The 20,357-nt window shown below is 43.1% G+C and overlaps 1 protein-coding gene across 7 annotated transcripts in view; it reads left to right on the top strand.

Annotated features, from left to right (window-relative positions):
* ARID1B (AT-rich interaction domain 1B) overlaps nt 1-16,205 on the top strand; it is a 445,370-nt gene extending 429,165 nt beyond the window's left edge. For 4 of the 7 annotated variants that reach the window (XM_030928069.1, XM_030928073.1, XM_030928074.1 and 1 more), the window contains 5 exons: nt 1,338-1,488; nt 4,290-4,386; nt 6,180-6,963; nt 9,305-9,435; nt 11,598-16,191. In XM_030928069.1, coding sequence (XP_030783929.1) covers nt 1,338-1,488; nt 4,290-4,386; nt 6,180-6,963; nt 9,305-9,435; nt 11,598-13,322 — 2,888 coding nt within the window. In that variant the 3' untranslated portion in view covers nt 13,323-16,191. Of the gene's footprint in view, nt 1-1,337; nt 1,489-4,289; nt 4,387-6,179; nt 6,964-9,304; nt 9,436-11,597 lie in introns of all 7 variants that reach the window. The other 3 variants (XM_030928075.1, XM_030928072.1, XM_030928070.1) reach the window with 3 other exon arrangements.
* Nucleotides 16,206-20,357: the final 4,152 nt, after the last annotated feature.

A 20,357-nucleotide genomic window follows, 5' to 3' on the forward strand; every position in this document is an offset into this window, starting at 1 on the left:
TACTGGCCTCATTTTATAGACAAGAAAATAGGGGCCCGGTGATGACTCATGCCTGTAATTCCAGCACCTCAGGAGGCTGAGGCAGGCAGATCGCTTGAGCCCAGGAGTTCGAGGCTACAGTAAGCTACGATTTCACCACTGCAGCTGCACCATTGCACCTCTTATCACTAGGTGATGGAGCGAAACCCTGTCTCTAAAAAACATAATAAAAATGTTAAAAAAGAAATGAAATTAAACTCAGAGGTAACTTACCCAAGTAAGGAATGGATCTGGGCCTGTGTTAGTTTTCTATGTTGTTATATAACAAGTTACCACAAACTTAGCAGCTTAAAACAACATAAATGTATGATCCCACAGTGTCTGTGGGTCAGGAATCTGGCACAGTGTGACTGGACCTCTGCTCAGGGTCCCACAGGCTGAAATCAAGGTGTCTGCCAGGACTGTGAGCTCCTTGAAGGCTCAGGGTCCTCTTCCGAGTTTATTTAAGTTGTTGACAGAATTCAGTTCCTCGTGGTTGTGAGGCTACAGTCCCATTTTCTTGTTGACTATCCTCTGCCCACCTTTCCCAACACGTGATCCCCCTCCACAGCATGTCAGTTGCTTCTTCAAGGCCAGCAGGAAAGTATCTCTGACTTACTTCCTCTCTAAGCTCTAGATCCAAAGTTAAAGGGCTACCTGGACAGTCTCCCTTCTGGTTAACTCGCAGTCGGCTGATTAGTAACTATAATCACATCTGTTAGGCCCCTTTTGCAATGTAACATAACATAATCATGGGAGTGATACCATGGTATTCACAGGTCCTACCCACACTGAAGGGGAGGTGCCCACCGGGCAGAGGGGGCTGGATCTTCGAGGCCATCTTAGATTTCTGCCCCCCTAGAGCACATCTTGGTTCCACACCTTAGGCTCTTTCAATAGTATTATGATCTACCATATTAAAAAAAAATACAGGCCAGGCGCAGTGGCTCACGCCTAAAATCCCAGCACTTTGAGAGGCTGAGGTGGATGGATCACCTGAGGTCAGGAGTTCAAGACCAGCCTGACCTACATGGTGAAACCCCATCTCTACTAAAAATACAAAAATTAGCCAGGTGCGATGGTGGGTGCCTGTCATCTCAGCTTCTCGGGAGACTGAGGCAGGAGAATCACCTGAACACAGGAAGCAGAGGTTGCAGTGAGCCAAGATCACACCACTGCACTTAGCCTGGGTGACAGAGTGAGACTCCATCTCAAAAAAAAGAAAAAGTACAAAGACAATAGAGATTACTAGAAGGGATGGATGGGCCTTTGACTTTCAGAAATGCCTAAATGTATGCATTTTATTTAAAATATTGCAGTGCCTGGAAGCAGCGAGCCCTTTATGACGCAAGGACAAATGCCCAACAGCAGCATGCAGGACATGTACAACCAAAGTCCCTCCGGAGCAATGTCCAACCTGGGCATGGGGCAGCGCCAGCAGTTTCCCTATGGAGCCAGTTACGACCGAAGGTGAGTATTTTTTAAGATGGCGATAAAGATGATTTACTAGAAACGGTGCTTTCCTCACACACACATTTCTGAGCTCTGGCAGCTGAGCCACTGGTGACAATATACAGTGTCCCCTTTCCTGTGAAAGTAAAGAGGCAATGGCTGCTGGTCACCAGGTGAGTGTCGGGTGACTGCCCTCAGTAGATGGCTATTCAGGACCAGGGAGAAGGACCTTGGTCTTGGTAGGAGTCTTCTTCCCCAAGTCAAGAGCCACGGCCGCCACAAGCCACGCTGGCACCCAGCGCCAGCTCCCCGCTTCCTTCTGAGGGACTGCCAGCTGCACACTCCAGAAGAGGCTCACCTGGAGCTCCTGGATGCCTGGGCCTCCAGAGCACCAGCTCCCCTCCCTCCCTTCTTTCTGTCTGGGGGAAAGGCCTATGCAGTGGTAGCCACACTGGGCTTTCAACATTCTGGAAAGGTCTTCCAGGCAGTGCTTTTTCCCTGTGACTATTTTAAACAGAGGGACAATACTTTGCTCCTGAATAAACATTTCTAGAAAACCCACAGCACAGGCCTCACTGCAGCCTCTCTTAATCTTGAAATGACTTAAAATGGCAAGTTAAACTTGCAAGTTAAAATGGCAAGTTCAGCTGCAGGACTGATGATTCAGATTGATTTGCAATTAGGAGGAAAAGTTATTGAAATGGCTCTGAAAGGTAATCTGAAAACTGCTTCCTAAGATGATGGCATAGGGTAGGCTTCTTTTTGTGGAGAAAGTCCCTTGCCTGCGCCCTGACTTCAATACTCATTGTCAGAGAAACCCTTTCCCCTTGTTGATATGTTCTCTAACTCCTCATAAGAGACATGATTATAAGCAAGGTTTTCATGTAATATTTCAGATTTTTAAAGAAAAAAAGATAGAGTCCTAATAGAAGGGCTTTTCCCTCCCTGGAGCCACAGTGGTGTGCCACAGGGTGGAGCTGGCTTTGGGATCGCTGCCTTCGGAAGCTGCATGTGCTGTTCTGCTGGGGACCAGCTGGGCCAGAGCCGCTCACGTTTCATCAGGCCACATGCTGGGGTCACAGGGACGGGCCGATCAGTGGGAAAGCTTCCTCAGTGTAATACAGAGGAGAAAAAGGTTGAAAAATCAGGCTTTACCAAATGAGGTTTCTTTGTGGTACTGTTTGTGAGCCTTGTTCTTGGGCGTCCATCCCATGTTTAAGAAGACACGGTGCTTTCTCCTAGGGACCTAGGAATTGACTCTTCTGATTCTTAACCTGGCCATAATGTGGCCAATATTTACTTGTGATACATTCGTTAATCAGTTAACTATAAGGTAATGTTTAGTGTGCTGAATCAAGGATTTCAGTTAGGTTTGTTTTGTTTTTGAGGGTCCAGGAAAAGCTACAGATGTTTTTTGAGGGGGTAGCTGGCAAGATTAGAAGAAGAACAATTATCTTGGCTCTACCACATTAAAGAGGGGTTTACCTCATTGTTAAGTTTTCTCTTCTGAAAAATGTTGCTTGTTATGCAACTTAAATTTTACCCATGTCAAATACATTTCTTTCCTCCTATCTCTGAGCTTCCTTCTTAGATATCAAAGTAGTTATCAGAAGTTCCCATGTCTGTTTCACATGTGATAATCTAAAAATTCTTTTATTTGTTTTTATTATTCTCATTCCTTGATCAGCTTAGGAATATATTCAGTCCATTGTACCCTTTCTTACAAGATTTAGTATATTAACTTAAACCAATGTATTTTTCAAAGTTCCAAATCTATTGCCTTTTAAAACATGCTATTTTTTATGGTATTTATAATTTTTTAATATACTAGTAGTTGAAAAATGAATATATTATTCATTTCCATTTTAAGATGTAATAGGTGTGCGTTCAAATCATCCCTGTCATTCTTTTCTGTAGCCTTTTAGGGCATAGGACTGTGAAATTCTGAGAACTTGTATTTATACAATGATTAGCTAACATTGGAGTTAAATTTGAAGTATAGCTTTTAAGAATTAAACATTTTCGGGCCGGGCGCGGTGGCTCAAGCCTGTAATCCCAGCACTTTGGGAGGCCGAGACGGGCGGATCACAAGGTCAGGAGATCGAGACCATCCTGGCTAACACGGTGAAACCCCGTCTCTACTAAAAAATACAAAAAACTAGCCGGGCGTGGTGGCGGGCGCCTGTAGTCCCAGCTACTCGGGAGGCTGAGGCAGGAGAATGGCGTAAACCCAGGAGGCAGAGCTTGCAGTGAGCTGAGATCCGGCCACTGCACTCCAGCCTGGGCGACACAGTGAGACTCCGTCTCAAAAAAAAAAAAAAAGAATTAAACATTTTCCATTCATAATGAGAACGTGCAAAGTACAAACATTTTGATGTTCCGGTACTTCTAGGAACATTGCCTTTGAGTCTTCAGTTCTGGTCGTTTCTTGCTTCCATTAATGCTTCACATCACAGCATTGTACGACACTTCCTAAGGTACACGTCAGTGGAGAGGCGGGGCTGCGGCCTCCAAGGCAGAGGCCAGAGGCTCTGACAAGTGCTTACAGGGTGCCTGCCTGCTCAACCGGTATTCCTCTGACACCTATTAGCCAACAGCCTGAACTAGGAGTTTGGCACTGTTCCCAAAATGGGTGTTCCCATCCCTGGTGCTAACAGTTGGCGTGCAGCTGCCTCTCAGAGGGCCTTTGTCGGAGGGGTGTGCGGGGAAAGCCACACAGAGCTGCTTGGGGGAGTCAGGGTTCCAGAAATGGATTGTTTATTTCTCTGTTTGCCTGAAGCTTTTTCTCAGTTGAGTTGTCTTTGAATGCCTTGTTCCAGGCATGAACCTTATGGGCAGCAGTATCCAGGCCAAGGCCCTCCCTCGGGACAGCCGCCGTATGGAGGGCACCAGCCCGGCCTGTACCCACAGCAGCCGGTGAGTTGGCAAGTGGGCATGGGGTGCTGTGTTTTCTGGTTCTCTCCTGGAGGCTAAAACTCAAACTTTTCTTACTTCTGAAGATTTTCAGATATCTAACAAAAATGATTAGTGTTTGTTGAGCATTCAGGATATAGTTAATGCTAGAAAAAAAGTACTCCTGGGATGTTGAAGTCAGCACATTAAAAATAACTCTTGATACATGGTTTCCTGAAACAAATATAACTTGTAACAAGAAGTTGAGTGTATTCATCCTTGTAAATAATAACAAGCCCGAGCTAGAGTGAGTATATTTTAAACATGTATCTATTGTGCATACTATTGTATCAGGAGCCATTTTAGAACAGAAATTCGTCAGTGCTTTAAGGAGAATGTGTAGAAAAACAACATAAAATATTATATACTAATAGTGAAAGTGAATCGGCTTTTTAAAAAATGAGATAAGATGCTAATGATACTTATTTTGAATAAGTGGGACAGGTTTTTGCTGGTTCACAGGTGACCATCGCAGCTCAGAGATGCTAAGTTATGCAAGATCTCTCCCTTACAGTGACCAGTGCTGTTGCAGAGAACCACCCTTCATGGTGTGGCTTTCCAGACATACAGGACTTTGCTATTTTTAAACAACTTTTCAGATCTGAGACCTCTTGCAAAAAATAAAAATTTTGAAAACTATGTATATGTTATATAATTATAATAAATAATTATATATAATAATATGTATATTATTTTTCAGTTATTTAATTTTGCTGGAGCATGTAGGCACAGTGAATTGCCTTTTTTTTTTTTTTTTTTTTTTTTTTTTGAGATGGAGTCTCGCTCTGGCGCAATCTTGGCTGTCTGTAACCTCTGCCTCCTGGGCTCAAGCGATTCTCATGCCTCCGCCTCCCAAGCAGCTGGGACTACAGGCGCCCACCACCATGCCTGGCTAATTTTTGTATTTTTAGTAGAGACGGGGTTTCACCATGTTGGCCAAGCTGGTCTCGAACCCCTGACCTCAGGTGATCCTCCTACCTCGGCTTCCCAAAGTGCTGGGATTACAGGCGTGAGTCACTGCGCCTGGCCAGTGAGTTGCATTTTTAAACCAACTGATCTTAAACAGTTTTCAAGTAAAGTGAAAAACATCAGCATCTCACTGCCTCCCATCAGAGTCCCACCTACCCACTGCACTGGTCCTGGAGCATCCTGGAAGCAAGCTTAGTAGCAGGTGTGGTGCCAGCCCTGTCCTCAGTGCTGTGACCAGTGGGGCTTTGGGGGAGCCGCACCTGGCCAGGCTAGAAGTCGGGGCAGGAGCTGTGGGATGGATGTCGGGTGACCAGTCTGGAGAGCCGAGTCCTGTTTGGAGGCTTTTCCATAAAATGAGGCCCAAGAAACCCTTTTACCCCGAGACCCTTTCAGGCCAGCCCCTGGATGCTGGCTCTCCTGTGAGAGGGTCCTTCTGCCTCCTGCTGTGGTCCTAGTGCAGCTCCCAGCCCGGGCGCCATCTGCCTGTGTGGGAGTTTAATGCTGGCTGTCCCGGTGGCACAGCCTAAGGAGAGGAGGCTTTTTTTTGTTTTTTCCACAGAAAGTTTCAAACACGTGAAAACAAATTTTGGATGCCCTCTCCTGAGTGTGTGACATGGTGTATATAATACTGAAATATTGAACATAGATTGTTCTCAGTTGTTATAGGAGCTTCCCATATTCATTGTGAAATGAACATTCTAGCAGGTAATAACTATTTTGCATAATTTCCGTGTGTGATTATACCTGTAAGAGTACATCAGGATGATTTGTCTTTCTGCGAATTCCAGAATTACAAACGCCATATGGACGGCATGTACGGGCCCCCAGCCAAGCGCCACGAGGGCGACATGTACAACATGCAGTACAGCAGCCAGCAGCAGGAGATGTACAATCAGTACGGAGGCTCCTACTCGGGCCCGGACCGCAGGCCCATCCAGGGCCAGTACCCATATCCCTACAGCAGGGAGAGGATGCAGGGCCCGGGGCAGATCCAGACGCACGGAATCCCGCCTCAGATGATGGGCGGCCCGCTGCAGTCGTCCTCCAGCGAGGGACCTCAGCAGAATATGTGGGCAGCACGCAATGATATGCCTTATCCCTACCAGAACAGGCAGGGCCCTGGCGGCCCTGCACAGGCGCCCCCTTACCCAGGCATGAACCGCACGGACGATATGATGGTACCTGATCAGAGGATAAATCATGAGAGCCAGTGGCCTTCTCACGTCAGCCAGCGTCAGCCTTATATGTCGTCCTCAGCCTCCATGCAGCCCATCACGCGCCCGCCACAGCCGTCCTACCAGACGCCACCGTCACTGCCAAATCACATCTCCAGGGCGCCCAGCCCAGCATCCTTCCAGCGCTCCCTGGAGAACCGCATGTCTCCAAGCAAGTCTCCCTTTCTGCCCTCTATGAAGATGCAGAAGGTCATGCCCACGGTCCCCGCATCCCAGGTCACTGGGCCACCACCCCAACCACCCCCAATCAGAAGGGAGATCACCTTTCCTCCTGGCTCAGTGGAAGCATCACAGCCAGTCTTGAAACAAAGGCGAAAGATCACCTCCAAAGATATCGGTAAGAGTTCCGAGGCTTTCATTCCGAAATGAACTCCAGCTGCAGTGTAGAATTTTCATTTTAGTATGGATACTGTTCCTGTTCATCTGAAAGGGATGAAAAAATTATGACTAGAAATTATCAAGATGCATTTTTATATAGGAGTAATAGTTGGAGGCTGCCAATCTGAATTAAGAAATAGTGCCAGAAAAGATTTGTGAAATAAAGTGGTAGTTTTACACGTGAGTGTTATTTGTGTTCAAGACCAGAGCTTCAAGTAAGAGATCAGGGAATCCTCAGTGATTATATACTCTATTTTGGGCTTAAAGATTTGGACTTAACCAAGCCACTTAATCACTACAATACGTGATAACAGACTCCCCCATGAGGCTAATGAAATGCTAAAGGTGACCTGAGAAAATCTGAAGGCAAGCCACTCTGTAATTTAGTGACAACATACAGTGAATTTCCATGGGAAAAAGTTAAAGCCTGCCTGTAATATGTAGATTGATAGATGGTATGACATATAGAACATGCTATGCTGTGATACATAGAACTGATATCATCCAACGCACTGGTAGACTTGGGCCAAGAACCGTGTCAATTGAATGCTGATGTTACTTGTTTATCCTCTGTGGGATGTTCTGAATACTAATCAGAGGTCTGGACTATCTGGGAGTACACACAGGGTTTCTGCACTATTTTTGAAGTACTTTTAACACAGGAAGAAAGATAATAGGTCTGAGTTATATTGGGAAAAATTACTCAAAAAAACTCAAGAACAAATTGACTTAAAATCTTTTGCAGTGATTAGAAAATTAAAGATATTAATAATTTGAAAGAAGTCAATCACTGGACGTTAAGGAGATGTAGATTGAGAGACCAGGGCAGGAGAATCACTTGAGTGCAGGAATTCGAGACCACCCTTGGGCAACCTAGTAAAACTTTGTCTCTATTAAAAAGAAAAAAATTAGCCAAAAGTGGGATCCATTTCTGTAGTCCCGGCTATTCAGGAGGCAGAGGTAGGAGGATCACCTGAGCCCAGGAGATCAAGGCTTTGGTGAGCAGTGATTGTGCCACTGTATACACACACACACACACATATATATTCCTATATATATATATATCTCTTTATATGTACATATATCTATCCCTTTATATATAATGTGTATCTGTATCTCTATATATATGTGTGTGTGTGTGTGTGTGTGTATATATATGGGGTTGCAGAGGGAGAGAAGGAGACATAGACACTGAGCACCATTTTATACATAGAAATATATATATACACACACATATATTGTGTGTTTAAATAAATATATCTAAATTTTTAAAAAATCTCCCAGTGCAGGTTATATAGCATTTGTCTTCAACCTAGGGAAATTTATATTTTTATTTTTTTAAAGTAATTTTGACTTTTTTATTGTAAAAATAATATGTAGCTGTCTTAGAAAATTTTAAAGCAGATGCAATTAAAATAAAAGTAGAAAAGCCACAGTGTCCTCCTGCACGTCCGATGATTCTTGGCACCCGGAGAATGCCCCCAGCCTCCGGACGGCTCCAAGGGTCTGGCTGAGCTGGGTCTCTGCCCTCTCGGGCTGGTGCCCTGCACTGCTGCCACAACTCCTGCGAAATTCCGATGCCTGTTGAGTCTGTTCGCACAGCCCCATCTCATGGCAAATCTTACAAACTTTCTACCTGATCATTTTATTTTCTTTAGTAGCAGGAATAGGGAAAACAACAAATTACTTCCCATTCTTTGGCTCCGACCATACTCCTGAGAAATCTGAGCCATCAAAGTGCTGATATTTGTCACAGCATGTTCCGAGGCAGGAGCGTAGGACTAGAGGAAAGCAGCCTGAGAAGCCAAGGCCGTGTGTCTGAGGAGGCTGTTTTGGAGTTAAAATTTGCTTCCATGTCCTGCATACTTGGCGGCCTTCCAGGACGCCACCTCAAGACACTTGCGAGTGGCAAAGGCAAAAGAAGACAAATACCACTTTTGGGTTTGACTCATTTATTAAAAGCTCTGATACCACATTGCAGACTCTGTAGGGTGGCTGAAAGAAATAACCCGGCCATGAGAAAGGGCCATCTGTGCTCAACCACTCCACCTCTAGAAGCACTTTCGGCTCCTACGTGACCAACAAAGCGAGAAGATCTTAAACCACAAAAGTTTCTCACTGCAGCTTATGGCCTCCATTTAAAATCCGAAATGATCACGCTTAACTGTCCCTGAGAGCATTTGTTTAAAGTCAATATTTAACTTAACACTCCACTTATTTTTTTTTATTCTTTTGTTAACTTTCGTTCTTTCATGCATAGAGTCAACATTCATGATACCCTTGTTCTTTCCCATCTTCAGTTACTCCAGAGGCATGGCGTGTGATGATGTCCCTTAAATCAGGTCTTTTGGCTGAAAGTACGTGGGCTTTGGACACTATTAATATTCTTCTGTATGATGACAGCACTGTTGCTACTTTCAATCTCTCCCAGGTAAGCCAGCATAGTCCAGCTAACAACCAAATTAGGATAGGAGAGCATCGGGCTGTGCACACTTGTGCTTGAACTAATGCCTAAATTGATTAGCACTAGGCGTCCAACACTGTTAATCACTGCAGTTGGTATCAGCCAGCCTTAATCAATGTAGAGTTATCTGGGATAATATTCATTGTAGTCTTTAGCGTGTGTACACACACACCTCTATTTCTTACAAGAGAACAGTGACTGTGTGTATGTGTATATGGGATAGATGACAGTAGTAACATTAAATTGTTTAGCATGAATATTAGCAGGCCAATGGGAAGTAATCAAAATATCACATTAAGTTGTGACTGGAGTCAGCATTGGAAACACAATTGCTTGCAATGGGACATTACCCTACTTTCCAGGAGGACTTGACATCTTTCTTTTCATTAAAAAGATATTCAATATTAGAAATTTTATATTCTATACATTTATAGAATGTATAAATATATATAGAAGGACAGAGAACAGTTTAAGGAACCCCCATGTACCTCTCAGTCAGCTAAAATAGTTATGAACTCATGGCTAAACTTATTTCTTAGTCTGTGCTCTCCCATTTCTGCCTTTTTCCAGGTTATTTTGAAGCAGTCATGTAAAAGCCTACTCCTATTAATGAGCTTAAACCCCTCCTTTGTTCGGAGTTAGGCTTCAGGTAGCTTCCAGCATAATAGCTAGAAGAGACGAGCACTGAAGGTCGGGAAAAATGCCCAAGAGTCCACTGGACTATAGACTTTTAAAGAAATATTTAGAGATAAAAAATGGAAAAAGGTCATTTTCCCTACAGTATACAAACAACTCTCTACTTTCAGTGCAAAAACTAAAACACTTAATTTCCTTGCTTCTATGGAAATAAGGCCAGAATCTTCTACTTCTTTCTTCTCTCATTTAAGCCCTCATTATCAGCCTAGAAAGGCAATTTTTCAATTGCTAGAAAGTTTATTAATAAGGTCATAAACATTGTACGAGTTCTGTGTTAACAGAAAATAAGTATTTAAAAACTGTGTACTGCATTTGCTGGAGTGAAACGCGCTTTCACCCTTACGTTAGGTGAACTGTTGTTGATCACATATTTTCATAACCCGAATTGCTCTATTAACTTTCCCTTCTCCCCGGGAAAAAAAGGGGGAAATGCCCTTGGAACATTGTGCCTTCAGCACGTTAAAAGCAATTCTTTCTAGTTGGTGCTAGGGGCTTCCCCGGACTTCTTAAAAATGTTTCCAACTCTACTTTCAAGACACTGACAGTAGGATATGAAGGTATAGCTGATTTCCAACATCTACCGGGAAAGAATCCTTTTTGTTACTTACTCTTTAGAGTTCCTAAACGTGGTGGGGGTGTTGGGAGAGAGGGCAGTTGCTAATCATGAAGTGTATTGGTTTTTTCTTGATATAAACATTTGCTTAAAGGAAACCGAATTTGTTCTCGTAGTCAGTGGTTCTCTCATAGTTTTTTTTGTCTTTCAGCTAGAGTCATGAATAACTGAAATGTAAAATTGCATTTTATGAAACATTCTAATTTATTTATCAGAGGCTAAATTGATTTGTTTTTAATTTTCAGTGTTCATGAGCTACCACATTGCTGAAATTACCTCCTCCAAAAGATATATAGAGAACATAAATTAGGGTAACCTATGGTACCTGAGACAAAAATAACCATAAAATCCTAAGAAAAACAACCATAAAAATCCCGGCAAGCAAGTCTCAGATAAATAATAGAAGAGAACAGAGTCACTTTGGGCAAAAGAGTCTATAAAATCCATGTTCTAACTCTTCTAATAATGAGTACATTGTCTCTAAATCAGGAACAGAAAGGTAAAGAACAGCAAGGCACTCCCTCAGTGCTAATATTAGAAATATGAGAATAAAAAGAAAGTTTTTGTGTAGATAGTCTAAGCAAGGAAGCAGCAAATAAGAAATATGCTAAATGTCGGTGTAGTTTATACTGTGAAATTCAGGAAATTCGCTGTACCTGAAAGGTAGTTTATCTTTCATGGTCCAGCCAAAAAGGAAGACAAACGTGTGATGATTATGAAAAGGTATTGACGGGTCTCAGAATCTTTACCCTCCTTGATGATATTTGATGTCATGACATTGTACCTGTTCTTTCTTTCTTCTCCTCCTCCTCCTCTCCAGTTGTCTGGATTTCTGGAACTTTTAGTCGAGTACTTTAGAAAATGCCTGATTGACATTTTTGGAATTCTTATGGAATATGAAGTGGGAGACCCCAGCCAAAAAGCACTTGATCACAACGCAGCAAGGAAGGACGACAGCCAGTCCTTGGCGGACGATTCTGGGAAAGAGGAGGAAGATGCTGAATGTATTGATGACGACGAGGAGGACGAGGAGGACGAGGAGGACGACAGCGAGAAGACAGAAAGCGATGAAAAGAGCAGCATCACTCTGACCGCCCCGGATGCCGCTGCAGACCCAAAGGAGAAGCCCAAGCAAGCCAGTAAGTTCGACAAGCTGCCAATAAAGATAGTCAAAAAGAACAACCTGTTTGTTGTTGACCGATCTGACAAGTTGGGGCGTGTGCAGGAGTTCAACAGTGGCCTTCTGCACTGGCAGCTCGGCGGGGGCGACACCACCGAGCACATTCAGACTCACTTTGAGAGCAAGATGGAAATTCCTCCTCGCAGGCGCCCACCTCCCCCCTTAGGCTCCGCGGGGAGAAAGAAAGAGCAAGAAGGCAAAGGAGACTCTGAAGAGCAGCAAGAGAAAAGCATCATAGCAACCATCGATGACGTCCTCTCTGCTCGGCCAGGGGCACTGCCCGAAGACGCAAACCCTGGGCCCCAGACGGAAAGCAGTAAGTTTCCCTTTGGTATCCAGCAAGCCAAAAGTCACCGGAACATCAAGCTGCTGGAGGACGAGCCCAGGAGCCGAGACGAGACTCCTCTGTGCACCATTGCACACTGGCAGGACTCGCTGGCTAAGCGATGCATCTGTGTGTCCAATATTGTCCGTAGCTTGTCGTTCGTGCCTGGCAATGATGCCGAAATGTCCAAACATCCAGGCTTGGTGCTGATCCTGGGGAAGCTGATTCTTCTTCACCACGAGCATCCAGAGAGAAAGCGAGCACCACAGACCTACGAGAAAGATGAGGATGAGGACAAGGGGGTGGCCTGCAGCAAAGATGAGTGGTGGTGGGACTGCCTCGAGGTCTTGAGGGATAACACGTTGGTCACGTTGGCCAACATTTCCGGGCAGCTAGACTTGTCTGCTTACACGGAAAGCATCTGCTTGCCAATTTTGGATGGCTTGCTGCACTGGATGGTGTGCCCGTCTGCAGAGGCACAAGATCCCTTTCCAACTGTGGGACCCAACTCGGTCCTGTCGCCTCAGAGACTTGTGCTGGAGACCCTCTGTAAACTCAGTATCCAGGACAATAATGTGGACCTGATCTTGGCCACTCCTCCATTTAGTCGTCAGGAGAAATTCTATGCTACATTAGTTAGGTACGTTGGGGATCGCAAAAACCCAGTCTGTCGAGAAATGTCCATGGCGCTTTTATCGAACCTTGCCCAAGGGGACGCGCTAGCAGCAAGGGCCATAGCTGTGCAGAAAGGAAGCATTGGAAACTTGATAAGCTTCCTAGAGGATGGGGTCACGATGGCCCAGTACCAGCAGAGCCAGCACAACCTCATGCACATGCAGCCCCCGCCCCTGGAACCACCTAGCGTGGACATGATGTGCAGGGCGGCCAAGGCTTTGCTAGCCATGGCCAGGGTGGACGAAAACCGCTCAGAATTCCTTTTGCACGAGGGCCGGTTGCTGGATATCTCGATATCAGCTGTCCTGAACTCTCTGGTTGCATCTGTCATCTGTGATGTACTGTTTCAGATTGGGCAGTTATGACATAAGTGAGAAGGCAAGCATGTGTGAGTGAAGATTAGAGGGTCACATATAACTGGCTGTTTTCTGTTCTTGTTTATCCAGCGTAGGAAGAAGGAAAAGAAAATCTTTGCTCCTCTGCCCCATTCACTATTTACCAATTGGGAATTAAATAATTAATTTGAACAGTTACGAAATTAATATTTGCTGTCTGTGTGTATAAGTACATCCTTTGGGGTTTTTTTTTTTTTTTTCTTTTTTTTAACCAAAGTTGCTGTCTAGTGCATTCAAAGGTCACTTTTGGTTTTTCACAGATCTTTTTAATGTTCTTTTCCATGTTGTATTGCATTTTTGGGGGAAGCAAATTGACTTTAAAGAAAAAAGTTATGGCAAAAGATGCTAAGATGCAAAAATTTCACCACACTGAGTCAAAAAGGTGAAAAATTATCCATTTCCTATGCGTTTTACTCCTCAGAGAATGAAAAAAAACTGCATCCCATCACCCAAAGTTCTGTGCAATAGAAATTTCTACAGATACAGGTATAGGGGCTCAAGGAGGTATGTCAGTCAGTAGTCAAAACTATGAAATGATACTGGTTTCTCCACAGGAAAATGGTTCCATTAGGCTGGGAGCAAAAACAATGTTTTTTTAAGATTGAAAATACATACCTGACAACGATCCGGAAACTGCTCCTCACCACTCCCGTCATGCCTGCTGTCGGCGTTTGACCTTCCACATGACAGTTCTTCACAATTCCTTTAATCATTTTTTAAATATTTTTTTTACTGCCTATGGGCTGTGATGTATATAGAAGTTGTACATTAAACATACCCTCATTTTTTTCTTTTCTTTTCTTTTTTTTTTTTTTTTTTTTTTTAGTACAAACTTTTAGTTTCTTTTTCATGATGTGGTAACTACGAAGTGATGGTAGATTTAAATAATTTTTTATTTTTATTTTATATATTTTTTCATTAGGGCCATATCTCCAAAAAAAGAAAGAAAAAATACAAAAAACAAAAAAAAAAAAACAAAAAAACAAAAAAAAGAGGGTAATGTACAAGTTTCTGTATGTATAAAGTCATGCTCGATTTCAGGAGAGCAACTGATCACTGCTTCATGAATCAAGGTGTGGAAATGGTTGTATATGGATTGATTTAGAAAATGGTTACCAGTACAGACAAAAAAGAGAAAATGAAAAAAATACAACTAAAAGGAAGAAACACAACTTCAAAGATTTTTCAGTGACGAGAATCCACATTTGTATTTCAAGATAATGTAGTTTAAAAAAAAAAAAAGAAAAAAAACTTGATGTAAATTCCTCCTTTTCCTCTGGCTTAATGAATATCATTTATTCAGTATAAAATCTTTATATGTTCCACATGTTAAGAATAAATGTACATTAAATCTTGTTAAGCACTGTGATGGGTGTTCTTGAATACTGTTCTAGTTTCCTTAAAGTGGTTTCCTAGTAATCAAGTTATTTACAAGAAATAGGGGAATGCAGCAGTGTATTCACATAATAAAACCCTACATTTGGAAGAGACCTTTAGGGGTTACCTACTTTAGAGTGGGGAGCAACAGTTTGATTTTCACAAATTACTTAGCTAATTAGTCTTTCTTTGAAGCAATTAACTTAGTCTAACGACATTGAGGTATGATCATTTCCAGTATTTACGGGAGGTGGCTGCCGACCCACTTGAGGTGAGATCTCAGAAGCTTAACTGGCCTGAAAATGTTAACATTCTGCCTTTTACTAACTCCATCTTAGTTTAATCAAAGTTCAATCGATTCCTTGTTTCTTCTGTGTGCCTCAAAGTTATTTTACATTTAGTTTACTCCACCGTGTATAATATTTATACTGTGCAATGTTAAAAAGAATCTGTTATATTGTATGTGGTGTACATAGTGCAAAGTGATTATTTCTATTTCAGGGCATATTATGGTTCTCATATTCCTTCCTACCTGGTGCACAGTAGCTTTTTAATACTAGTCACTTCTAATTTAAACTTTCTCTTCCTGGGTCATTGACTGTTACTGTGTAATAATCAATTTCTTTGAAACTGCTGCATAATTATGCTGTTAGTGGACCTCTACCTCTTCTCATCCCTCTTCCAATCACAGTATACTCAGAATACCCAGCCCCTCGCATACATTGTGTCTGTTCACATTACTCACAGTAATAGATGGAAGAGTTAGACAGGAACATGCAGTTACAGTCATTGTGAGACGTGACTCTCCAGTGTCACGAGGAAAAAAATCATCTTTTCTGCAAGCAGTCTCTCATCTGTCAACTCCCACATTACTGAGTCAAACAGTCTCCTTACATAACAATGCAACCATATATATGTTGAATTAAAGACCCATTTATAATTCTACTTTAAATACATCTGCTTGCTAAGAACAGATTTTAGTGCTCCGAGCTTCAAATATGGAGATTTGTAAGAGGGAATTCAATATTATTCTAATTTCTCTCTTACAGGTACAAATAAAAGGTGTATACAAACTCTGAACATATCCAGTATCCCAATTCCTTTGTCAGTCAAAAGAGTAAAATAATTAACAAAAGACTGTTGTTATGGTTTGCATTGTAACCTATACGCAACAAGTTTTTCTATCCTGATGTGCAACATAGTCTCTAGACTAATCCAGGAAGACTTTAGCCTCCTTTCCATATTCTCACCCCTGAATCAAGATTTACAGAAGCCCATGAAGAATTTGCAGCCTACTTGAGATCATCTTGCCTATAAACTGAGTTATTGCTTTGTCCTAAAAATTAGTCGGTTTTTTTTTACTATGAGGCTTTTCAGAAATTTACAGGATGCCCAGACTTTAAATGTGTACCAAAAAAAAGATAAAAAAATAAAGGTGCAAAGAAAGTTTAGTATTTTGGAATGGTGCTATAAAGTGGAATCTGTTGGTATTTGAGTGGATTTTTTTAATGTCACATAAGAGATACTGGGTGGCGTCTGCTCAGCAATACCTATTCACAGTGTTTTGTTCGAGGAGAATGATATAGAAGCATGTTTTACTGATGAAGGTGGCCTGTTCAAAGACTAGTTAAGCTGTGTTTTCAGAGTTTATAATGAAGAATGATTTTTTTAAGGGCATGTGGGCAGTCTTATACAATGTAAGCTATTAACTACCTCCTTTATGAAAAGAAGCCAGCCTTTGCCCTGAAGTCCATCCATTTAAAACTGTTGGAAATTTTTCATTTCCTATCAAACCACATGTACCTGTTCCCGTGTCTGTTCACCTTTGAGGAAGCAAAGGAAGTATTATAAACGAGCCACAAATGGACAATCCAAACAGTCCTTTTCTTCTTGCTGAGTGTTGGTTCACTTCTTTATCTCAAGGGCCGTGGCCCAGCTGCCCAAAGCCCTGCTCAGCACCAGCCTAGGAGAACTTGGAAATAAACTTCATGGTCAGGCAAGATTGTTAAAAACTGATGAATACACTTGGTAGCAGCATTTAATCTGCTAACAGGCACCATTACTCATGAATTTAACAGAGATGTATTAGCACATGCTATGTGCCTGGCTCTGTTCTAGGCTCTGAGGAGTCCTCAATAAACAGTGACCCTGTTTCAATTATGTTCTAGTCGTTCATGTCAGACAATTACAGAAATAAACTAGTCTTCCAAATACAGTGTTTTACATTGAAAATACTCAGAACGGTCCATGTTTATGCATTGAACACTTTTTTTATTTTTTCAAAGATAGGGTTTTTAGCTCTGTCACCCAGACTGGAGTGCAGTGGCATGATCATAGCTCACTGCAGCCTTTAAATCATAGGTTCAAGTGATCCTCCCACCTCAGCTTCCCAAGTAACTGGGATTCCGGGCATGTGCCACCACGCCCAGCTATTAATTTTTAAGAACTTTTTGTAGAGATGGGGTCTTGCTATGTTGCCCCAGCTGGTCTAGATCTCCTGGCCTTAGGCAGTCCTTCCACCTCTGCTTCCCAAACCTCTGGGATTACAGATATGAGCCACCATGCCTGGCTGAAAACACTCATTTTTGTTAAGAAATAAAGTAAGACACTGGCTGTTGAGAATAAGGGGATGTGATGAGATGAGCTCTGGACTGAAAATCAAAAACACTTAAAAGGTGAAGTCTCATCTGGGATGTGGCCTGTAGGCTCCCAACTGTGCTCTGCAGATGTCCGAGGCCCTCCCCTTTCAGAGCTGCTCCTGCAGAGCATGCGGTTCCTGGCCTGCCCAGGCTCCCGCCAGCGCGCTGGTGAGTCCTGACGTGGAAGGAGAAAGCAGCAGTGGCTTGGTACCCGGTGCTCTCAGCCTACACCATCAGCCCTTAGAAATGCAGGAACTGACTGCACCTGTGCAAAGACCGTAGTCAAGGCCTCCTGATCCCAAGCCTCACGCTGTCAGGTGCACCCACCTGCATCTCTGGGCACTGTGCTAGCGCTTCTACCCTTGGTTTCTGGTCCTGGTTTGGAGGATCCATGTCATGTCATCCTCTAAAATGCCAAAGTCAAAGTGCTGAGTTAATTGACTTTGAGATTTAAAATGATGAAACCCTAAGGGGGAAGTTGGTGGGGCTGGAGGCAGAAGGGGCAGCCACCAAGTGTGTCCTAAACATGAGACTCATTTGTCTTCCTGAATCTGATTTCAGGGACTTGAAGCTTTACCCCAGCTTTTTCCAAAGTGTGTTCTAAGAAGAGAGCCCCAAAAAATCTCCTTACATACTCTCTTGGCAATCCATAGTCCATATTACCATATTAAAGATAGAAATCCTGCAGAAGAGACACCTGTTTAATCCGGGCATTTCCCAACGTAATTAACCTTGAAATTAAAAAAAAAAAAAAAAATCCTAAAAACACGCTGCAGGGCTTTGGGAAACAATTTTATCCACCAGTGGTCATGCCTGGCATTGCCCCGGACTGAATGCTCCTTGCATTCTTACTCCTAAAACCAAAATTAAGATGTCCTCATGGGAGAAGAGAGCATGGAATCTTCTCTTGCTATCTCCATGGCCTTGAGCCAGGTACTTAAATTATTTGAACCTCAGATTCCTTATCTGTAATATGGGCCTGACACCCATCTCATGGGATTGGTAAGGATTAAATGAGATGATGTATACAAAGGCCTCGTCACATAAGTGATCAGTGTATATTGACCCCAAACATCCATCCATACATACACATACACTTTTCCTTTGGCTGTTGTCCTAAAATGTGTTTCACACAAAGTCCAAGAAAATAGCTTCCCATTTTCATAAATACATTGGCACTAAATACAGGCCTTCAATGGACTAAGCCGTTGTACTATAAAACATCCCTATGTCCACCTGACCTCTACATCCCACCACCCTCACACCCTTGAATCTGTCTGGTCTTTTAAGGGCTACAGTTGGCGGCCACTGCCCTCCCCAGCCCGGCCTGCCCTGCTTGGGTTCTGCAAAACCCCCAGTGGGTTTGGCCTCCAGTTCACTCCTCAGATCCCCGCATCTTTCTGATTGAGGATCCCATTCTGTTGTACTCATATTGAAAATCGCCCGGCATCTCGCCAAGACCAGCTTGATTCTGCATAATTTCTGTACCGAATGTCAGTTTTGGGTGTCCAGCACCCTGCAGTGGTGGAAGATCCCACCTTTTTTGCAGACCTGGGGGAAGCAAATCTCTGGACTACAGTCACACAGTAAATTTGCTCTGCCCTACCCTGCCCTAACCTAAAAAAGTGGCTTGTAACACCTTTCAAAGGTCAGATGTGGCAGATGGCCAACCACAATGTTTTATTTGATACTCCTTTTCATCTGACACACAGCAGAGAGCGCTCCTCTAAAGAAAGGGCGCTATGGTCTTCATGCGTAGCTGGAGATAGGCCGCAGCGCTGTGGGCTGGAGAAGTGAGATTCACAATACTCTTCCCTTCCCAGTAGGCTTAAGGTCAGGTGAATCAATGAAGCTTGAGCTTTGATCTGCATAAGTTTGGTATTTAGCTGGCCCGGGATTTGTATATTCTACAAACTAGATTTTCCCCCAAGAGTTAAGGAACTGAAGCTTGGATGCGGCTCCTAAAAATGGTCTTCACCAAACAAAAGTGCTTCCTTCAGGCAAGAGCCACAGCATTTGTCGAGTTGCCTGCTGGTAAGTGGTGATTACTTCACATTTGGATGTTTTCTGCACTTGAAAGAATTTCATGGCTATTAGTGGTTCTTCACAGAAGCCTTGGTATGGAACATTACCACATCCATCCTCCAAAAACAGAAGCAGAGGCTGACACCCAAAATAACATGCTGAGTTAGAACCAAGCCAAGACCAGGAATGTGTATGTACCCAAGATATTTTGCAGCTTTACACAAAATCCAGGGGAGACCAGGGACTTTTAAAACAGAAGCTGTGATGTACATTAGCCACAGTCAGCGGGAGAGAGGGGTCTTTCGTTAATTCTTAATTCTGGAGATGTAATGTCATATGCTCACTTTATATCTGTGCCTATATGAAAATGATACTGTTTAACCCAAAATCGGGATGGCATCAGCAGCGCTCTGTCTTTGCATAGCAGGCTCTTCCAAGGGTCTCCTTACTGCTGTCATCCTCGTAATCCTTCAGAGCTTCCCTGCATGTTTTGAGGAATAAAGGGCATTATCATGCCTCCTTGGTATAAGCAGCTCCTGTTACAGGGCTCACACCTGCACGACCTCTTTGGGCCTCCCTTATTCTAATGCCCAAGACTTGTGTGAACTCCTATGAGCAATTCAAGTATGAGTCCCTATTTGACACGCATACTTTCTTAAGGAGTAAAATTCCTAAAGCATGTCAGACACATTTTCTGCTCACCAGGATCTTCAAATACACCACAGAACTTTTACTGAAATTGTGGTTTCTTCAAAAAATGATCTGCGCCCATGGGCTTTCATAAATGATATTTTATGCTGGACATAGTGGCTCATGCCTATAATCCCAACATGGTAGGAGTCTGAGACGGGAGGATCACTTGAGGCCACAAGTTTACAACCAGCCTGAGCAACATAGTAAGATGTCTCTACAAAAGAAAAAAAAATTAAATTAACCAGGCATGGTGGCACACACCTGCAGTCCC

Source organism: Rhinopithecus roxellana, chromosome 4 (genome assembly GCF_007565055.1).
Source record: "Rhinopithecus roxellana isolate Shanxi Qingling chromosome 4, ASM756505v1, whole genome shotgun sequence".
NCBI lineage: Eukaryota > Metazoa > Chordata > Mammalia > Primates > Cercopithecidae > Rhinopithecus > Rhinopithecus roxellana.